At 36.7% G+C, this 19,082-nt stretch overlaps 2 protein-coding genes across 2 annotated transcripts in view; both read left to right on the top strand.

Moving 5' to 3' along the window:
• The first annotated feature begins 6,732 nt into the window (after positions 1-6,732).
• LOC122063429 overlaps positions 6,733-19,082 on the top strand; it is a 25,373-nt gene continuing 13,023 nt past the window's right edge. Inside the window, exons 1-10 of the mRNA XM_042627139.1 lie at positions 6,733-7,302; positions 7,422-8,535; positions 8,736-9,020; positions 9,118-10,634; positions 11,598-11,661; positions 12,271-12,408; positions 12,525-12,949; positions 14,541-15,121; positions 15,262-15,348; positions 16,708-17,042. Of these exons, the coding sequence (XP_042483073.1) occupies positions 6,845-7,302; positions 7,422-8,535; positions 8,736-9,020; positions 9,118-10,634; positions 11,598-11,661; positions 12,271-12,408; positions 12,525-12,949; positions 14,541-15,121; positions 15,262-15,348; positions 16,708-17,042 (5,004 nt within the window). The 5' untranslated portion in view covers positions 6,733-6,844. The remainder of the gene's footprint in view (positions 7,303-7,421; positions 8,536-8,735; positions 9,021-9,117; positions 10,635-11,597; positions 11,662-12,270; positions 12,409-12,524; positions 12,950-14,540; positions 15,122-15,261; positions 15,349-16,707; positions 17,043-19,082) is intronic.
• Positions 10,640-13,331, top strand: LOC122092909. Its single transcript, XM_042663214.1, has 3 exons — positions 10,640-11,043; positions 11,138-11,376; positions 12,525-13,331. The coding sequence occupies exons 2-3, from the start codon at positions 11,149-11,151 to the stop codon at positions 12,963-12,965; spliced, it is 669 nt and encodes a 222-aa protein (XP_042519148.1). The 5' UTR covers positions 10,640-11,043; positions 11,138-11,148; the 3' UTR covers positions 12,966-13,331.

A 19,082-nucleotide genomic window follows, 5' to 3' on the forward strand; every position in this document is an offset into this window, starting at 1 on the left:
AAAAAAGTTGGAATTATTGTTCCTTAAAATTATGTAAAGGACGAACGACAAGGTACAATGAGATGGGATTCATCCGTGTCCATTATTCAAGACTGGCTATTAATTTAATCTCGATTATTTTTTTTACAACACACATGTTGCACATAGAAACAAATTAGACAGTTGGAAGGTAATTTCAGCATAAGCAGCTAGTTTAGTAATGTTGATTATTCATTTGGTTCTTTTGACAGGAAAGATTGATAAGGACCTATACAAATTATTTAGGAATCGTTTATTTATCTATTTTTTTTTTCTTGGGTTGGGGGGTTACAAGTAATTGGTATCAGATTGGCAAACTTCTTTTGCTTTACTTTTTTCTGGACGCTTATTGTTCTTTGTTCTGTTAATAGGTGACAATCACAAATCATCGAGAAATATGGACAGAGGAGGAACAGAAGAAGTTCCTGGAAGCCTTAAAGTTGTATGGTCGTGCTTGGCATCGGATAGAAGGTTAAGTAAAGTTTGGAGATTCCTGAAGCAATTTTCAACTTCTCTTATTTTTAGTCCAAATCTTGAAAGTCCTCTATTTTTATGCAGAACATGTGGACACAAAGATTGTTGTTCAGATTTGAAACCATGCTCAGAAGTTTTTCTCTAAGGTTCTAATCTCAGTACCTATTTTCTATCATACTATGTACATCATAGAAAGGCGTGTAAACATTCTTCTGAGGGTCTTTTGCTTTAGAAGTTAATGCGTGTTGCTCATTTTTTTTTTTTTTTTCTGCCTCTTCTTGGTTCACAGGTGGTCTAGGAGTCGAAGTGCAGCAATGCACTGTGAAGCCCAATTGAGATTCCTCCCCCGTCNTACTATCCTGTTCCCAAAACTATAAACCACAATGGGTTGGGTCAGCATATCCCTAAACTTGAGAATGGATCGAATCGGTTCATGCAACTTGATTCTCACCCATTTAACCAACCCGAATAATTAATTTAGCCCATAAAACCAACACTTTTTGCACTGAACATTAATGAGCATGTGCTTATATGTTCCAAAAGTGAGATTAAAAACACTATTTCATTTTGTTATTAGAATGACAAGCATTGACCCTCTTTCTTCTTCTTCCTACTGGAAACCCACCCGCTCCCCACCCTATCCTGCAACCCCACCCCACCACCCCACCTATCCCAGAAACTCCATTTCACCCTTGTGGCCATGACCTTCATTCCTTTTATCATGGCTGCCAGTGATGAGACCAATCTGCAGCAGCAAGCTGGCCTCTACCCACAGCCTTGTGGTGCTTGCACAATAAAAGGCTACCCATGGCTAGTTGGTGTTGGCCTTGGCAGCTAGTCATTATTAGGCCGATTGGTAAAAAAAAAATTAAAAACCCTTAGTGAAATGACTTCTTTGCCCTTGTGATTTAAATTAAAAACTATTCTGCACATGAGTATACCAAACCATTTCTCATTTCATACTCTATTATGCCTAATGTTTACCAAATGTTTTTTATGTTTTGATAAAAGATGGCCTTGGTTAATGGCTTTTTGTTAAATAGGCAAAAATAAAAAAGAAAAATGACACCAAATCATTTAAACCGATGTTTCAAAATTATTTTAAACAATGTGTAGTTTTTGTTCATGCTTTTCGTCTATCCTTGCTTATGATTTGTTTATGCATTTATAAATTGTAAGAATGCCGGGTAGACTTATAAAAGCGGATATGACTAAAAATATCACACCCAATGAAAGGAATGCACATGTTACTTGGTGAGTCAAGCATTTACGACGACCATTTTGGATGCCCATATCCATTGAGTTCACCCGGACACCAACCATACCTAGCCGGCTTCATGAACCGCCTAGTCCTCTCCATTGACATAATCATAACAGACGTGATTGGTGCACAAGACTCTAGCATGTGTGAGGTCTGAGGGGACGAAAACTATGAAGCCATAACCGGAGAATGCCGAGAGGCTATTTCTACTCCTTTCACCTTATGATTTATCTCTTTATAAAATTCCAGCTAATCCAATTTATCACGTGACACACCCCACTAACAACCGAAATTGGTTATATACCCATCAAACCCAAAAACATTTTTTAAATAAATTTTTATAAAAAAATAAAAGGAAATAAATAAATCAAAATCTGTCATCAATGTATTATCCCATTTCCATCATGATTGCCGCCATCCGGGCACCATTGTGCTCATCATTGTTTTCGGAAGAAATATGATGAAATTGAAGGTAAAATTTCAAGCTTAAGCGAGCTGAGCGACCTTGCAACTCGCTTAAGCTTAAGGGTCAGCTACAAGTTGCCAGTTGCAAGTTGCAACCATGTCTTTATGGCGCATCCCTCTTGGACCGCTTGAAAGTTGAAAGCGATGTGTCATTTTACATTTCCTTTTGAGCTGTCTCCATTGTGGAATTTTCTTTGTTAGGAATGCGGCAAAATTTGAAATATTAGATAGCAAGTTTGAATTTTCTTCTAATATCATTGGAGAATTAATGCAATCGAGTATATATGTCAATATAATTAAGGACATGCATGAATGTGCGGTTATTAATATGAGATTTGGGTTACATCAAGGATCGTCTTTAAACCTTTACCTATATGTTCTTATCATAAATGAGTTAACCAAGAACATCTTGTTGAGGTACTCTGGTGTATGCTCTTCGTAGATGACATTGTTTTAGTGGATAAGACTAAAGCAGGGATTAACATTAAGCTGAAGCTATGGAGATCAGCTTTAGAAACAAAAAGTTTAAAAACTATTATATCGAAGATAATATATATGATGTGTAACTTCAGTCACTCTATGATAGATAACGAAATGGTGAAGATTAAAGAAAAGGAGATTCTGCAAAAAGACTATTTTAGATATCTTGTGTCGATCACAAATTAAGAAAGTGACATAGAGGATGATATCTTACAAAGAATTAAAGTGAGATGGATGAAGCGAAGAACTTCGTCTAGGGTGTTGTGTGACCGATGTATCCCTTTAAAGCTTGAGGAAAAATTCTATAGGACTATTGTGCATCCAGCCATAATATGCGGAGTAAAATATTGGGCAATTAAAAAGTGTCATATAGAAAGATGTGTGTGACAGAGATGAGGAAGTTAAAGTGAATGTACAACAAAACTAGGAAGGATAAAGTAAGGAATGAGCGTATTAAAGCAGATTTGGGAGTTGTCCCGAATAATGACAAGCTTCGAGAAAAACCGTTTGAGGTGGTATCAATGGATGCACAGTGATGCCCAGTAATGAGTGTAATTCAAATTGAGGGGGCTACAAGAGCTAGGGACAGGCCTAAATGACCATAGGAGAAGTTGTGAGGAATGACATGCGTGATTTAGGGCTCATACCAAGTATGACTTTGGATTGAACCTATCGGAGAGTAAGGATCCATGTGGCCGACCCTATTTAGCTGAGATTCTCCTATCTTGTTGGGTTGTGTCTTTTTTTCTCTTACTTTGATACTTTCACCTTTCACCTCTCATTTTTCATATTTGTATTTTTCATCTTTTATTTGTCATGTCCCATTATGTGTCAACCGATCGAGCCTGGGCGAACTCGTCGGGCCTAGCTTTAGAGGGCATGGTACGGTTTATAATAGAGTCGATTGGTATCGGATTTTTAATTGGGCTACCTTAAATGGGGCCTTAACCGGGCTTATGACTTATTTTAAGTCTAAAGGGACTCAAACATGCTTTAAATATGCTTACTTTAAAATTATTTTCTTAAGTGGGTTGCAAGCCCATAATTGTTCAATTTGAACATTAAATCACTATAACTTAATACAAAAAACCATCATAATAGAAGGTGATGAACAATTTTTATAAAGAAGAGAAATGATATGAGAATATGTTTGTTTTTTTAATAAAGGGGGTCGGGCTCAGTCGAGTTACAACGATTTGGTTCAATTCGGGACTATAGTAGGTCGGATTGGTCGGGGGCCCGTTGGGCTAGCTACCTGCACTGTGAATGCATGTTTATTGATTGAGCCGGTCTAGGTCAATCCATAAATATGCTGGGCTTGATCGGACCTATTGGCGCGAGATCATAATTGACATCCTTATTTGGATCTATGTAGCCGACCTCATTAAGTTGAAATAAAGCTTAGATTGCTGTTATTGTTATAATTTTAGATGCAATGTTTAGACCTACATATTGTTTTTGGTGGTAGCGGTGATGGACCCGTGCATGCTAATGACAATGTCAATGGTGGGGGTCCTCTACTTGTTTTGTGAGTGTATTTGCATGGGCATGCCCATTTGTCTCTTTGTAATTTTTCATTTTTATTTTTTATTTTGATACAAATATGATCTTGTAGTAGAGAGGGGAAAAAAATAAAAAAATAAAAAAAATAAAAATAAATAAAAAATAAATAAAAAATAAAAAATAAAAAATACTAAGGGACAAGTTGAAATGATGTGTCATTGTATATTTCATTTTGACTTGTCCCCATTGTGGAATTCCTTGCTAATGATGTGACAAAATTTGAAATTTCAACTTGTAGGACTGGTTTTCCTTCTCACATTATTGGAGAATTAGGACTTGAGAATAGTCAAGGCCAATATCATTTCAATACCAATCCAGATTGAAATCATATCAGACAAATTTTTCCCTTTTTTTTTTTTTAATCATTTTCTTATCATGCTTTTACTCTTGGATCATACATGTATGTTGGGCGATCGATCCAAGTTTTAGAACCATGGATGCATTGTCCAGACCTAGATATTGTTTTTATATACCCCTACTAATTGAATGCCAAAGGTGGAGGTCTTTTGTCTATATTTTGATTGTATTTGCATAAGTACACCCATTTGTTTGTTGTATTTTCATTTTTATCCTTTTAAATTTTAATACATGTCTGATTTTTTTGTGGGAAAAAAAGTGGAAGGACCACTTGAACTTGATGTGTTATTATGCCCATATCCACGATGATGCAATATATTTAGAAGTTCTTGGTCTCAGACTTTGATTTCACTATCAATCATGACTTCCGAAAGAGAATCTAAAATACAATTTGACAGAATGGTTGATTGTACAACACTAATTTGCCTCCTTGCAGCTTCACGGTGGTTTCCTCGACCACTTTGTTTCACCTGTGAATTCAACTCATAAGTCATAACATCATACCCCATCCCCATAAAAAAATAAAATAGCTATACTGGAATTTTTATTTTTGATAAAAATGATAGAACCTATGAAATTTTTACCCCTAACTTTCTCCATTGTGCCTTCTCTTATCACCATGCCCACTCTTTCTTGCCACTTTGCCTAGACTATCCATGTCTAACCTATAAACCTATATATCTAGCCTTGGCTATCCTGAACTTGATCTATACATACAAGATTGGAAAGGGTTAAATAAGAAAGAAAATTGGCTTTCTGATCTGTGCAGAGTCTGCGAACCATGTAACCCTCTTCACATGGTCTGCACCCATTTTCTAAAAAGGAAGTGCACTCTAATATAGATCAATAGGTATGTCTCTGAACAAATGATTATGAAAAGAAATCAATAGTGGAGTATTTTAGTGAGAAAAATGGGGAAAGAAAAATTACCTGATTATCCACTTTTGGGTTTCTCTTTATAAAATTACCCATCAAAAGTTTCAGTTAATAAAAATACCCGAAATTAAGTTTCTCTTCGCAAAATTAGCCACTTAAAGTTTAAGTTAACAAAAATACCCAAAATTGAGTTTGGGTAGTTTTGTAAACCCAAACCTAATTTTAGATATTTTTGTTAACTGAAACTTTGGGTGGGTAGTTTTGTAAACCCAGACCTAATTTTGGAAATTTTTGTTAACTAAAATTTTTTGTGGATAATTTTGTAAATGGAAACCCAAAAGTGGATAATCATGTAATTTTTCCAATGGTGAATCAGGTTCTTGCAGGTGCACATTGTCCAGAGAAGTTCTTTCCGACCTTTGATTGAGATGCTCCAGTCTCCAAATGTACAACTTAGGAAAGTGCGAGATCTGATCTGGTTTACGTATGAGAACAATCTTGTACATCCCATGTCCATGAATTTAGAATATGTTTTCTCTTCTCTCATTTAATAGATTGTCTAGAGTAGTTCTTTCCAACCTTTAATTGAGATGCTCCAGTCTCCAAATTACAACTTAGGAAAGTGCGAGATCTAATCAGGTTTACGTATAAAAACAATCTTGTACATCCCATGTCCATGAATTTAAAATCTGTTTTCTCTCCTCTCATTTAATTGATTCTAAATCCATGGACAAAAAACATACGAGTGTTCTCGTACGTAAACCTGATTTAAATTTGAGAAATGTCAGCCTTTGCAATGTGGAGATTGGCACAAATTAATATTTTTTTCATTTCTTGGTTTGGTCTTGTTCAAACCCCTCTGCATCAAATAACTAGTCGCATGTGTTGAAAAATATTGTTAATAAGACAGGTCCTCACATAATTCATGAGGAGGCTGCTTTGTCCACTCAACCAAGTATACATATGACCATTCAACCCTATCGATGGTAGTATTGATCCACTCAACAATCCTTATATATAATTGTTTTATGGAGGACCGTCATTATCCTATTAGCGTTCTTTCTTTCTGTTTTCCTCTTTGTTTTTTTTTTTTTTTTACACGAAACTTATGCGTGATTTTTCGTTACTTTTTTTCTTTTTTTTAATCTTTTCCTGCCAAAAAGTCGAATAGGCATTTAGAATTTCTATTTCCACTTACTTTCTCATCTCCTTCGCAGAAAAGGAAAGTGAATAGGCATTTTTCCCATAATCATTTATCTTCTTCACCCATTGTCAATCAATTCGCACACGATTAGAGCTCCTTAACAAAACCATAGACACAGCATCTCTCTATCTGCAACTTTAGTCTTCATGGCGTCACGGGTTGGATCAACGAGCTATGATGTGTTTATCAACTTCAGAGGGGAAGACACCCGCGATACCTTCGTTGGCCACCTTTACAATGCTTTCAAGGTTCGTGGAATTCATGCTTTCATTGACAGCAAAGATCTGTGGAAAGGAGAAGATATTGGGGAGCTTCTCCAAGCAATAAAAGTGTCAGACCTCTCAATTGCTGTCTTCTCTAAGAGATACACAGAGAGTAGTTGGTGCCTCAAGGAGCTTGCTCAGATGGTAGAATGTCATAGAACCAATGGACAAGTCATTTTTCCCATTTTCTTCAAGGTCAAGACATCGGACGTTAAGAATCAAACTAGATGTTTTGAGATTTCGCCTCACAGACATGGCAAGGAGGCACCTAAAACTCTGCGAAGATGGAAGGAAGCTTTGCGAGCGGTAGGAGACAAGAGTGGATGGGTTTTTCAGGATGGGTAAGTCCCAGTCCCCTCAAAACCACTTTTTCATATTTTCTTTAATTTACGATTTGAGTTTCACTTCCAATTAAATCGTGAGTTGTGACTTCCCTTTTTTTACGATGAACTAATTGCAGGGATCTATCAGAGTTAGTGAATTCAGTTGTTCAACAAGCTTGGATCCGATTGAACATGGTCCCCTTGATTGGTGTTAAACACCCTGTTGGATTGGAATCCCGGGTACAATCTGTGTTGTCCCAACTATATTCTAATATCTGTTCTAAGGATGTTCAATTCCTAGGGATATGTGGTCCGGGTGGCATTGGGAAAACGGCTATTGCAATAACCGTATACAATCGCATCTTTAGAAACTTTAGTAAGAGTTTTTTTCTTGAAAACATTGGAGAGGGAGCATCACATCCCAATGGTATGGTTTTCTTGCAAAAGATATTTTTGAAAAAGATTTATGGGGAGAAAATTAAAATATCCAATTCTAGAGAAGGATCAAGTTTGATAAAAAAATTTCTTGTAAAAACAAATACTCTTCTCATTCTTGATGATGTGGGTGATCATACCCAATTAAAAGCATTGGCTGGTGATCTCGATTGGTTTGGCCCTGAAAGTAAGATAATCATAACAACTAGAGATCAAGGCGTTTTAGGTGGAATTGCTAAAAATAGTAGAAAAATATATGAGCCCAAAGAATTGAATGAAGAAGAAAGTCTTCAACTCTTCAGCTCACATACTTTTTCAACAGATCAACCTCCTGATGATTATATGCAGCTTTCAATTGATATAGTACGCACTACAGGAGGCTTGCCCTTAGCCTTGGAGGTTTTGGGTTGTAATTTATCTTTCACAGAAAATAAAGAAGTATGGAAAAGCATGCATCGGATGTTGAAACAAATTCCTCATGATGATGTCTATAGAAAGTTAAAAATAAGCTACGATAATCTGCAAGATGATATTGAGAAAACTATTTTTCTCGATGCTGCGTGCTTTTTCATAGGAGAGAAGGATGAAATTGTAATTTCCATATGGGAAGCTTGTGGTTTTGAACCGAGATGCCGAATAGAAGGTCTCAAGAGAAAATCTCTCTTAAGGTTTAATGAATCGAAAGAGTTGTGGATGCATGATCAAATTCGTGACATGGGAAGGAGAATTGTCAACAAACAAAATCTTTTGGAACATGGTAAACAAAGCAGGTTATGGTCTCGTGACGTAATCATGAAGATATTACATGGTGGTAAGGTAAGAGCTAATTACATGTATCTTTTTCTTTTTATTTTTCCTATTTTCTTACTCTTGGTTAGCATGTGATCCTAATATTTCAATAGATGCTGAAATAAAGTGCATTAAGACCAAACACAATCAGCATGGACTACATGGCAACGCCTTTAAATTTTTATGACTATTTATTTTTATTTACTTGGTATAATTTTCTACTATAGGGAAATGAAATTGTTGAAGGTATATTGCTTAGCTTCAGTTCAAAAGACAACACTCGTTTACACATAGAAAACTTTGAGAAGATGTCCAAGCTAAGATTACTACAAGTTGATGGAGCAACATTGGAGGGAAGCTTTCAATGTCTTCCTTCTGGGTTAAAATGGCTTAGATGGCGGGGATGTCCATTGGATGAAATACCTGCTGAATTTTATCATGAAGAATTAGGTATGCTTGACTTAAGTCACGGCCAATTCAAACAAGCTTGGAATAGTTGGCCTGAAAATCAGGTGTGGTGGCATTTTATCGTTTCTTATCTCTCAATATTTTATAATCGAGTATTAATATTGGGCATTAATTTTTTATTTTCATATATTTGTTTGACAGTTGTTTCAACAATTGAAGGTTCTTAAACTCAGTTGGTGTTCATCTTTGTCCAAGTCTCCCAACTTCTCAGGATTTCCTTGCTTAGAGAGGTTGTATCTTGATAATTGTAGTTCTTTGGTTAATTTACATGATTCCATTGGGCAGAATCAGAAGCTTGATTACTTGAACTTGGAAAGATGCTCCTCTCTTGAAGAACTCCCTAACAGTATATGTAGATTGAGTTCTCTCCAAAGGATAATGCTTAGCCATTGCAACTCACTCAACAAGATCCCTGAGTCCATTGGTAACTTACAAGAATCTTTGGTGGAGCTTTATTTGACCGGAACAAATATTAAAGTACTTCCTGATTGTGTTGGACTGTTAAAGAAACTAGAAGTATTGGATCTTTCACTTTGCCATGAGCTTCTGAATCTACCAAGTTCAATGGAGAATTTGACATCTCTGCGTCGCATTGAACTTAGTGGGCATAACAAGCTTCGATTCATCCCAAAGCTGGCCTCTACTCTAATTCAACTCTTTATTCATTACCAATCATCAAAATTCTTACCCACAGATTTTGACGAGATATATTTAGCTGATGCTTTTCCACTCCAACATTTTAATATGTCAATGTCTGCTGCTGCTGCTGCAATTGTGTTATCACAATCCTTAAACCCAGACTTTGACAATCTAGATACAACTGAAGACAGATATCTCTTTGGAAAGGTGCTGCTTCGATGCATACCAAAGCTGCGCTCTATTCGACTTCGATGCAGATCAAAGCTACGCTTTATGATCTTTCGATGCATAACAAACCTGCCGTCTACTACTTTAATTCAAATGCAAGGGCGTATTCATTACGAGTCAAAATCAGTAACCATAGATTTGCGACGCAATTGTTGGACTGTGGAGTTTCGGAAGATAATGTGGATATTTTATTTTTCTATTCTTTCTGTTCAACTTCTTTTTCACTTTGATGATGTCTTGTTATTCTTTTTCCTTTTCCTTACTTTCATGATGTATTGTCATTTCTTTCCCTTCTCCGAACCTTTTTCTCGTTGGGAGCATTTGTTATTCGTTTCTGCTAATGCGCTCTATCTCTCTAAGCTCTTTCTTTTGTATCATACTTCAAAGAAGCTCATGCTCCTTTTGGTGTTTAGAGAAACTTTCTTTGGCCCTGTTTTTCCTTCTTGGTTATGGGATGTGTTGTTACTCTTTCATTTCCTTTTTGTTACCTTCAGGATGTCTCGTCGTTATTTGGCCTTCCACACTTTTCCTAACCTTTTTCTCACTGGGGGCCTTTTTGTTGGTTCGTTACTTTTCATTGGCTTCGTTTTCCATTTTGATTGGTCATGGGATGTCTTGTTGCTTTTTTTCCATTTTTTTCCTTTAACGATGTCTCCTTCTTTTTCCAACCTTTTTCTCACTGGGGGCTCTGTTGTTGGTTCGCTCCTCTCGCAGAATATAGAAACTATCTTTGGCGTCGTATTTCCTTTCTGTTGGTTTTGGCTATTGCTCATTCTTGTGTGTTTATTAGAGTAAACCGTGGAAGTCGCTCCGGAGTGAGATTAATTTTCAGGTAATATTTTCTCGCAAACCATAAATGGCAGAGGTGACAGAAAAATATTTAATTCATTAGATGGAAAGAAAATAGAGGATGTGGGACTATACATTGCAACTCCCTGCATCTCAACAAAGAAAAGCAGCAACACCTCCTCCTTCGAGAGTAGAAGCAACCACACCAAGGCCAACGCATTCAACCAAAGATATCAGACACAACAAAGCTGGCTGTTACAGGATATTCTGGCCTCCTCGATACCATGATAGCCCCTCGGACGACATAGAGACTGACTGACTGCATCAACACTTCAACAGTGGAGTACTGGTAGCAGGGTTAACTCCTAAGCCACCTCTCGACCCATACTTAAAACAAACGGCTTGAATCTGGTAAGATTTCACACAATTATCCTTGCTTTGAAAGGGATGTCATCTCTGTTTGGAAATTGCTTGACCTGTGTTGTGTTGTCGCCTTGTCGGGCAGTTGATGCGCGTATGATGTGCTCGTTCAAATGCTTGAATGGGATCTGTCGCGAATGTGTGCGAGTCACGAATGTGAGTTTCCAAAAGGGGGCATGCAATCCCCTGTTTCAGCTCTTGGGGCCAAGGTGCCCAACCAGAGGCTTGGTGGGGATTTTCGTTTCAGTGTCTGCTCTTGTGGGCTTCTGGCGGATGAGTCATATGGGTCTCACAACCCTGCCACTCGTGGTTGCTCAGCTTGGGGTGAGAGTTGAACTCAGTGGCAGTCTCCAACAGTCCACTGCCTTATTTTTTCGGATGAATCATAAACCCACTCCTTTTTTATTTAGTATTCCATTCAATCATGTTTGATTCCTTGCTTGATCTTGTTAGATTTGCTTATGGCTTAATGTACGTATTCCATTTTCCATTTTCTGAAATTAGATATTGAGTGAATTGATCCCTGAAGATCCCTTTATTTGCAGAGTAATTCATGCACTGACCACTCTATGGAAATGTACTCCTGTTAATTTTCCTAACGTAGTCCCTGTATTTGAAAGTTATTCGTTGGATGAACTAAGATTTACTCATTTTAAGTAATTCCAGTGTGGCCTGAGGCCATTGACTGAATTATGATTGATTTTCTTTCACATCTGATATGATTTTATGGCCACGTAGTCGTTGGATTCTCACATCACCCAAAACTCTTGGTTGACTGTCTATGTTTGAAATGACCAAAATTCTGGTCCATATGGATAACTTTTAAAAAGCTTAGTAAAGTGATTTTTATATGTGTTTATGATCTAAACAAGGTTAAGACGCAATTTAGCAAACAATCTATTGTTTTTGTTAGGAATAGACCATTGCTTTAGTTAGGAATGGATTGGAATTTTGGAGTGCATGAACTGGAATTCATTTTATTAGTTTCTTTTCATGAATTGAAAAGTCTTCGGCATATAGGGTCTGCATCAGTGTTCTGAGTGAGTTATTTCAGCTCCATGGTTTCTTTCCCTTGAATCAAACTTCAATCAATCAAGTAGAGCATTAAGTTCAGTGTTTTTTTTCTGGCGAACAATTATTTAGTTTATCAGAATCTTAAAATTTTAAGAAGAATAGGAGACTCTGGTTTCTACAGTAATTTTTTGTGTCTTTTAACAGGTTGGTGTCATTGATAATCTGGTCCACTCGTTCCCTAATATAAGAAAGAAGTTCTCCTTGCTGGGGCTTTACAGCCTGTCATGGGACGAAGGCATTTCTAATTTTTGGAGGATTCTTATCATCTTTGTGTGTTCTCAAGTTGGTTCAGCTAGAAATGGTCTAACCATTGTTGCTGTATAGCTGTTATTGCCATAAGCTGCTGTGAACAATGATTTCCTTCTTTCAGAGATTCTAAATTTTATGTTTGATGATAGCTCCTGCTGTTGGGAGAGCCAAAGGGAGGCAGCTTTGCTACAAGGGATTCAGATTGCAAGGTGAATTTCAGAGAAGCTGTAGGGATAAGGACAAATTTTGAAGCCGAATTTAGTGCGGTTATATCCGGTTTTGAGCATGCTCAATCATATAATGTTCAGAAGCTGTGGATTGAATGCGACTCAGTGGCTGTTGTTATCCTCCTTTCGCGAGGTTTAGCCCCCTGGTTTCTTCTTCAAAGATGGAGAAATCTCGGTTCTTATCTTCTCAGCATCCAATGGAAGATTACCCATTGCCACCGTGAAATCAACACTATTGTAGATTACCTGTCGAAGTCTGTTGCAAAGTATGATGAATCTAAGCCTGCATTCACTCGGTCTCCTTTGCTTAGTGTGGAGCTGGAAAAGGATGCATCTTTGCATCCTCGGTACAGATTTTTGTAATTTTCTTTCTTCTCTGTGACAGGGTCGTTTCTTTAAGGCATTTATCCTGCTGTTGGCAATGCCAAAGGTGGGTTATTTGTCCTTGGATTCATTTTCTTTGTGTTTGGTTTCCTTACCTCTTGTACGTTACTTTTCTTATTTTTAATATACATCTTTGGATCTTCTAACGAAAAAAAATCCTCATGTCCTCTTTTTCTTGACCCTTCCTAAGTTAGAATGGAGGCATCTGCTTCTATATTTTAGGTTTTCATTGCTAACAGTGAGTTTTTTGCTGCCCAATCTCTTCCTTCTAGCCTTTTAAGGGGCTGCTGTGTTATTAGTTTGTAACCTCCCAGTCCCCTTCGGAAAGAAATAAGGTGGTTTCTTAATAATCAGGTTCTTGCAGGTGTACATTGTACAGAGAGGTGCTGTCAGACCTTTGATTGAGATGCTTGAGTCTCCAGATGTACAACTTAAGGAAATATCAACCTTTGGAATGGGGAGATTGGCCCAGATTAATATTTTTTTTTTCCTTTTCTTGGTTTGGAGTTGTTCAAATCAGATTGATAGAATTGGTGTTGAAAGTCATTCTTTTGGCAATCTTTTTAGTGAATAATCTTTCTTTTCTTTGTTTTTGGAAGTTGACTGGCGTACTTTAATGCTTGGATTACATAATTATTAAGTTTTGGGACTTGCAGCAGATTAAATATGCTACATTTTTCAAATTCTTTAACTTGACAAAAGAAATTTAATTACAAGAGCAGAAGGTGGGGATGCCAAGGATGCTGCTGGCAATTCTAGCTTGTTTGATTGAAGTGTAATAAGCTTTTCCTGAAAATATTATTGGGCCAACTAGTGTTTTTTGATCTTTGTCTTCTTTGGCAAGAGATAGTTAAGAGATAGTTGCTTTACAAAAAAATGAGTGCATCATCTGTGAAGAACAAATGTGAGATCTCAATGGCAGCTCTTGCCATCTTAATACCTCAAAAGGAATTACGATCTCTGTAGACTTAACTATAGCTGAGAAAGCAACTCCCAACTTGAAGCTCGCAGAGGAAAATCTTGAAGGAAGTAGATATGAAGGTGAGGAATTGCATAATATGCATGGAAAAATATTTGATTGACTTACAATCTTAAAATTGACACGGTATAAATTTAAGACCTTGACCTTCCTTTGTAGTGGTCAGAATAACCACTACATCTATCCACATATCATGCCGTGTGGTAAAATGCCATAGAACCAATGGTCAAATCATTTTCCCCATTTTCTTCAAGGTTAAGACTTCCAATGTTTAGAACCAAACTGGATGTTTTCAGATTTCACCTCAGAGACATGGCAAGGAGGCACCCCAAACTCTACAGAGATGGAAGGACACTCTGAGAGCTATAGGAGATTAGAGTGGATGGGTTTTTGACAACGGGTAACTCTAGCTTACTAGATACGTTCCATATCAAGCCTAATTTTATCATGAACTACATCTAATTCATATTTTCTTTTAGGATTTGAGTTTCGCATCCAATTGTGTTGTGAGGTGTGGCTTCCCTTTTTTTTTTATGAACTAAATGCTTGGATCAATTTTTATGAACTAATTGCAGGGATGTATCAGAATTGGTCAAGTTAGTTGTTCAAAGAGCTTGGATCCGATTGAATATGGTTCCCTTGATTGGTGTGAAACATCCAGTTGGATTAGAATCCCGTATTGATTATGTATTATCTCTGCTATCAAAAACAAGTTCTTCAGATGTTCAATTTCTGGTGATAAGTGGTCTAAGTGGCATTGGGAAGACAACAATTGCGACAGCCATATACAACTGCATCTTTGAAAACTTTAGTAAGAGTTGTTTTCTTGAAGACATTAGAGAGCAAGCATCACAACCCAATGTGATAGTTTGTTTGCAAGAGAAACTTCTTTACAATATCTTTCAGGAGGAAATAAAAGTATGTAGTTCTAGAGAAGGATCAAGATTGATAAAAGAAAGGCTTGGAAAAATAGATATTCTTCTCATTCTTGATGATGTGGGAAATCGTAATAAATTAAATGCGTTGACTGGTGATTTCAATTGGTTTGGTTCTGGAAGTAGAATAATCCTAATAACTAGAGATCAGAGCATTCTAGTTGGAGTTCCTGAAAACAATATAAGCAAATATGAGCCTAGAAAATTGAATGAGGAAGAAAGTATTCAACTCTTCAGTTCGTATGCTTTTCAACGGACCAACCTCCTGATGATTATATGCAACTTCCGGCTGATATAGCACGCACAACAGGAGGGTTGCCCTTAACCTTGGAGGTTTTGAGTTCTGATTTATCTTTTGCAGGAGATAAAGAAGTATGGAAAAGTATGCATCAGATATTTCCTCATGATAATGTCTATCAAAAGTTGAAGACAAGCCATGATAATCTACGTGATTTTGAGAAAGCAATGTTTCTTGATGCTGCATGCTTTTTCATAGGATGGAAAGAAGAAACCATACTTTCCATATGAGAAGCTTGTGACTTTGAACCAAAATGCCACATAGAAGTTCTCAAAAGAAAATCCCTCTTAAAGATTACCAAGTTAAAAGAGTTGTGGATGCATGATCAAATTCGTGACATGGGAAGGAGAATAGTCTACAATCAAAGCCCTATAAAACTTGATAAATGTAGCAGATTATGGTCTCGTGACATAATCATGAAGGTATTAAATGGTGGAAAGGTTAGAGCTAATTACATATCTTTTTTCCCTCTTCTCTTACTCTTGGAAACATGTGATCCTAATAAATAAATAGAACTTGAGATAAAGTATTTTCTTATCCACATTCCCTTAAGGTATCAAATACTTAGTAAACTCAATTTTTTCCCTTAACACATTTTTTTTCTTGATGTGGATAAATCTTATCATAAAAAACATATACTCAAAAAATATGCAAGACAATGACAACTTTTGATAAGGATATATTGATAAATCACTTTCAAATATTTTGAAAATTTTGACTTAAAAGAAGTTATAAAAATAAAACAACGGATATTGAAAAGAAGGTTACAATTTTCTATAGGTGTGTCATTTACACATAAAATTCAACAAGTATGGATTACATTTGCAAAGACTATTCGGTTTTTTTTTTTTTTCTTTCTGCTGTAGGGGAATGAAATAGTTGAAGGCCTCTTCCTTGGCTTTAATTCAAATGGAAACACTTGTTTACATACCAAAGGCTTTGAGAAGATGCCCAGGCTAAGATTGCTAGAAATTGATGGAGCAACCATGGAGGGGAGCTTTTCTTGTCTTCCTTATGCGTTAAGATGTCTTAGATGGAGGAAATGTCCATTGGAAAATCTATCTGCCAATTTTTATCATGAAGAGTTAGTTATTTTTTATTTAGCTTATGGTTTGTTTAGACAAGCTTGGAATAACTGGCCTGAAAATAAGGTGAATGGTATTTATCTTTTATTCACTCTCATTTTACAACCAAGTGTGTTATCGGACATTAATATATTTTATATTCATCTCTTGGTTTGATAGGTGTTTCAACAATTGAAAATTCTTAAACTCAGTTGTTGTTTGTCTCTAACTGAGTCTCCCGACTTCTTAGGATTTCCTCGCTTGGAGAGGTTGTATGTTGATAATAGTGCATATTTGGTTTATGTACATGAATCCATTGGGCATCTCTAACAGCTTGTTTACTTGAACTTTAGATGTTGCTATTCTCTTAAGAAACTCCCGAACAGTATATGTAGGTTGAGTTCTATTCAAAGGCTGATTCTTACTCTTTGCATCTCATTCACAGAGTTGCCTAGGCCCATTGGTGATCTGAAAGAATCTTTGGTTGAGCTTTCATTGGATAAAACAAATATTAAAGTGCTGCCCGATGGTGTTGGATTGTTAAAGAAAATGGAGGCATTGGATCTTTCACTCTGCTATGGGCTTGCGGATTTGCCAAAGTCATTAGAAGCTTTGACATCTTTGCGTTACATTGACCTTAGTGGGCGTGACAAGCTTCGACATGTACCAAACCTGCCTTCTAATTTAGTGGAACTTCGTGTTCTTTGCAAATCATTGGTAAACTTACCAGTCTTGAAAAACATGAAAAATTTGGAGTTATTGTGCATTAAAGATTTTTGGGTAAGAGTGAAAGAGGCATACATTGAAGATATTTTGATGGAAAAGGCGATGGAGCAAGGAAGACACTAATCAATTAAAAGAGAAAAATACAAAGGTGAAACCGCATTGTATCAAATTGTTCATGGTCACCGCATAGCGAGGTTCTTTATCTGTCTACCTCTCTCTATCTTATTGGAACCCTAGTTAGCAATGAATCCGGCTCCTCTTCAATTAGTGTGCCACTCGATTAGTGCCCAATAGCCATTCAACAACAGCTGGGAGGGCATCGAATGGCTAATTGGGTGGCCCAATAATTAGAGATGATTTTCAAATGAAATGCCAAAATAACGGGAAGATGACCATTTATTTTCTGTTGTTTTGTTTTGGGTTCACAAGAACCTACAAAATCAGTTATGTTTTCTCAAAATGATTGATGATTGACAGGTCCTTTCCTTTCTCCTCTTATCTCTTACAGGAAACATTTCCTTTGGGTCATAAGAAAACTTGGATGAATTTCGAAAATGAACACCCCCGCCGTTCCCGGATTATGCATGTTTATTGATTGCAGATTGGGAGACAGACATTCTATACGGGAGTACAACAGTAAATCTCTTTCTGAATTTTAAAGCTTGTATCCATGACAAAGACCAAAAAAAAAAAAAACGTATTGTGAAACTAGGCTGAGAATTGAGGGCATCAAAACAAAAGTTGAAAAAATAATCTACATTCACAAATTTGAAGGATTTGATTGGTATTGGTTTCATCTGGAAGGTAGAGAAGCTGTTGAGATTTCAAAAGTATACCAAGATCCAGTTGAATGGTTTCAGTTCAGTGTGAAGAAACTGAAGTTGTTCCTAATAAAATAGGAGCCTAACTTGGTGGGGTGTTACAATCCGTTCAGCACTGGTTTATGGTAAGTGATTTTTTTTTTTTTTTTTTTTTTTTTTAGCACTTGGAACCCAAATCTAAAGCTACTGTTTAATCTGCCAGATAGGTTGAAAACAGAAAAAAAAAAAAAAAAAAAAAAAAAAAAAAAGACATCTCAGAGTCGTAGTACTTGGCTGTTGGTACAAAAAAGAAAAGGAAGAAAAGAATTAAGGAGAACGCTGCCCAGTATGGGGATAAATGGGAGCATGCCCAGGAGCATGGATAAGATTGACATTTTTTTTATTTTGTGAAGGGGCAGGGATGTCATTTCATGTGCTTTGCTTCTGGGTGCAGCTTACACTGCAGTGTTCTTTTTCCTAGAAATTATATATTAACTAAATAAAGGCTGGTAAATAGAAACCTTGAAATACTGAACACTGCTCAAAGTAAAAACTGTTAATTTTGGTTCGGTGGATCGGGGAGAGTGAGAGAGTGAATGTTAAAAGTTCGATTTAATGAGATTAGATATCATACACGGGTGAAGAAGAGCCAACAGAAGCAACTCAAATATCAATTTAATTGGATGATCACGAAGGTTAGTGTTAGCCATATTCAATTCCGTTCCAAATAATTCCGGAGTCATTCCGGAGTCATTCCGATACAGTTCCCATCGAACTGGATTGGATTTTTACGGTTTGATTTTGGATTGGGGTTTTATGGAATTGGAAAAACCGAAACACAACTAAACCAACCAAATACACCAATTGATGCATATCCAACAGCCCAGGCTCTCCCCTAGATTTGCCTAGGACGAGTTGGAGCATTGGAGAGGATCTTGATGCTTTTTTTAATTATTATTCAAAATAAAATATTAAATACATTTTTATCCGAGTTGCACATAGACAAAAGTTTTGTCAACCATAACATTGCAAAGTTTAGAAAAAAAAAAAAAAAGAAGATGATATGGACACATTAGAGGCGATGTCTGGAACCCCAATCTAACTTTTCTATATTCCATAGTCTGGAAACCTACCTTCTTGTGTCCATATTGCTCTTAGATTCTCTGGCCTTATCATCGAAACTTGGGTTCAGACTCGATAGGGGGAGAACGGAAATAAAAATGTGGGTCTAGGGTAACAAAACCAAATCATACAAGCAAGATACTTAAATGTGTATTGGGAATCTCACCAAAGA

The sequence above is a fragment of the Macadamia integrifolia genome, chromosome 2 (assembly GCF_013358625.1).
Source record: "Macadamia integrifolia cultivar HAES 741 chromosome 2, SCU_Mint_v3, whole genome shotgun sequence".
Taxonomy (NCBI): Eukaryota; Viridiplantae; Streptophyta; class Magnoliopsida; order Proteales; family Proteaceae; genus Macadamia; species Macadamia integrifolia.

What these genes read in the sequence shown, in the direction of transcription:
- LOC122092909 (XM_042663214.1), top strand. Translation starts at nt 11,149, where the DNA reads ATGATGTGCTCGTTCAAATGCTTGAATGGGATCTGTCGCGAATGTGTG. An exon ending in TCGTGGTTGCTCAGCTTGGG is followed by an intron (nt 11,377 to 12,524) that starts GTGAGAGTTGAA and finishes GTTTGATGATAG; the next exon opens with CTCCTGCTGTTGGGAGAGCC.